Source organism: Buceros rhinoceros, unplaced genomic scaffold, assembly GCF_000710305.1.
Source record: "Buceros rhinoceros silvestris isolate BGI_N320 unplaced genomic scaffold, ASM71030v1 scaffold24118, whole genome shotgun sequence".
In the NCBI taxonomy this organism is placed as follows: domain Eukaryota; kingdom Metazoa; phylum Chordata; class Aves; order Bucerotiformes; family Bucerotidae; genus Buceros; species Buceros rhinoceros.
The window spans coordinates 1-2,221 of NW_010425486.1; the positions used below are offsets into that span (position 1 = coordinate 1).

A 2,221-nucleotide genomic window follows, 5' to 3' on the forward strand; every position below is an offset into this window, starting at 1 on the left:
CACGGAGCCTCTCCCGGGCAGCATCTCCGTGCTTGGCTGTCGGGTGGGAGCCAGCCTTAGTGCACCCGCTGGGAGCTGACCCAAAGCTGCCATGCGCCCTTCTCTGACCCCGTCCTTTGCCGTGGAGGCTCCTGTCTGTCCTCCCCTTTTCCTCCCCAGTCATTTTCCCCAGGACGCCACAACAGTTGCTTTACTGACGGCCAGGCTGATTATAGCACAGCAGAGACACTGTAAGAGATGCAATTAGCCTGGCACAACCCCCTCAGAAAACCAACGTGGCCCTTTTCTTCCATTTACTTTGCATCATTCATTCCCTTAGGAACGTGGTCCGAATCCCTGCAGAGGGCATGGGCCAGGCGGGCTCCAGGCTGCCCAAACCCATTTGCAGTCTGGTAACAGGCAGACTGCAAAGGTTTTTGTTCCCACTGTACACCCTTCCCAAACGGTTGCTGAAGGACCTTGCTCTCGCTTGGCCCTTGAGCTCTGCAGCCTGGTGTAGCCCAGTGCTGGCCCCTGTCCCTTCCCTTGCTAAGCCAGCAAGTGGTGAGACAAGGCATCCCACCCGTCCCTGGCAGAGGCAGTGTCCTTGCTGCCCATCATGCTGGCCTCAGGGCAGACCCAGGAGCGAGACCCCAAGAAAGCTCCAGCCCTGGAGTGAGGCAGGTGGAGGCAGCTGGCAAAAGAGGGAAGAATCAAGGTCTACAATTTGTCAGGCAGAAGGTTCAAAGACATCCCTCTGTGCCTGGTGCCCCTCCTGCATGGGAGGTGGCTGCTCTTTAACACTTTGTGTCTGCTCCCCCAGCCTGGCCCTCTTTTGGCAGAGGAAGCGTACTAGATCCGACTACCTGCTCGGGGACTGAGCTGCTGACTGTGGCTGAGCTCTCTCTGCCTACAGGATCCACCTGATGGCTGGGCGGGTTCCCCTGGGTACAGACCGGGCAGCAACGGCAGGCGAGATGGAAACCACCTTCACTGAGAATCTCAGATATGCTGCTGACCTCCTGGCCCAGGTGAGCAGGAAATGGGTCCTGCTCTGCAGGTGCATCTCTTAGGGTGCCCAGGATGGAGACTCCCCCACCAGCCTGGCATGAGGAAGGAGCATTCCCTGCGGCAGAGGTGACAGGATGCTCTGCAGGGTGACATTACTGTGTTACAGGAAGACATGATTGGATTGGTGGAGCCTATTAATAACCGCATCACTGACCCCCGGTACTACCTGAACACCCCACACCAAGGTAAGGCAGACATCTCTCCCCAGTCTCCTCCAAGGGAGGAGGTTGCCACACCTGCAGGGAGATGCTGAGGGAGCACGGCTGATGAAGGGGGGCGGTGCTCAGGGCTTCAACATGAAGCTTCCAGGCTGGGGGTGATGGTCACTCACTTCTTGCACCCATAGCTGCTGCCATCCTGGAGAAGGTGGGACGGCCCAACCTGAAGCTGCAGCTGGTGAGTCAGCACTGAAGATCTCCAGGGTCCACCCTCCACCACAGAACCTTGCACAGGCACACAGGGCAGTCGCTGGCAGGGGCTGTGGGCTTGTAATCCCCTCCTGGGTACATGGGGAGGGACAGGGACTGTAGCACAGCTGTACTTGACCGCTCACTGCTGAACAGTCCGTCGTCTGAGAGAGAGACAACAGCGCTCTGCTCTCTCTCCCACAGGACCTCTTTCACTGCCAGATCATGGATGGGAATTTGTCACGCAACCTGGAGACATACTTCCCACTCATCGGTAACACCCTGTACCCAAACTGGCTCCTCTGTGGCCACAGCCATGCTCTGCTGTGGCTGGCTGGGCACATGGGACTGCTCTGGGGTCACCTTGTCTCGTTCCTAGAGAAGACAGCAGGCAGGGCTGCCTTGGGCAGAGCATCTCCCCTTCCCTCCCTAGGTCATATCCAGATTGCACAGGTGCCAGGGCGGCATGAGCCCGACAGCCCTGGGGAGCTGAACTTCCCCTACATCTTCAAGCTCCTCGAGTCCCTTGGCTACACTGGCTACGTGGGGTGCGAGTATGCTCCGAAAGGTGGGTGGGCCTGCAGGTCCAAGCATGGACCAGCTGGCTGGGTACCATGCAAAGACAGGCAGGTCTTGAGCATCAATCCCTACCTGGGGATGGCAGCCCTGGCAGAGCAGAAGCTGCTCCAGCGTGCCTGGGGGTGTCAGCAGGACGCTCATCTCTCATTGCCGGAGACACCCTGGAAGGTCTGGGCTGGCTGGAC

At 58.8% G+C, this 2,221-nt stretch overlaps 1 protein-coding gene across 1 annotated transcript in view; it reads left to right on the forward strand.

Annotated features, from left to right (window-relative positions):
• The first annotated feature begins 898 nt into the window (after positions 1-898).
• Positions 899-2,221, forward strand: part of HYI (hydroxypyruvate isomerase (putative)) — a 1,509-nt gene continuing 186 nt past the window's right edge. Inside the window, exons 1-5 of the mRNA XM_010141177.1 lie at positions 899-1,010; positions 1,157-1,235; positions 1,397-1,446; positions 1,662-1,731; positions 1,891-2,025. Of these exons, the coding sequence (XP_010139479.1) occupies positions 906-1,010; positions 1,157-1,235; positions 1,397-1,446; positions 1,662-1,731; positions 1,891-2,025 (439 nt within the window). The 5' untranslated portion in view covers positions 899-905. The remainder of the gene's footprint in view (positions 1,011-1,156; positions 1,236-1,396; positions 1,447-1,661; positions 1,732-1,890; positions 2,026-2,221) is intronic.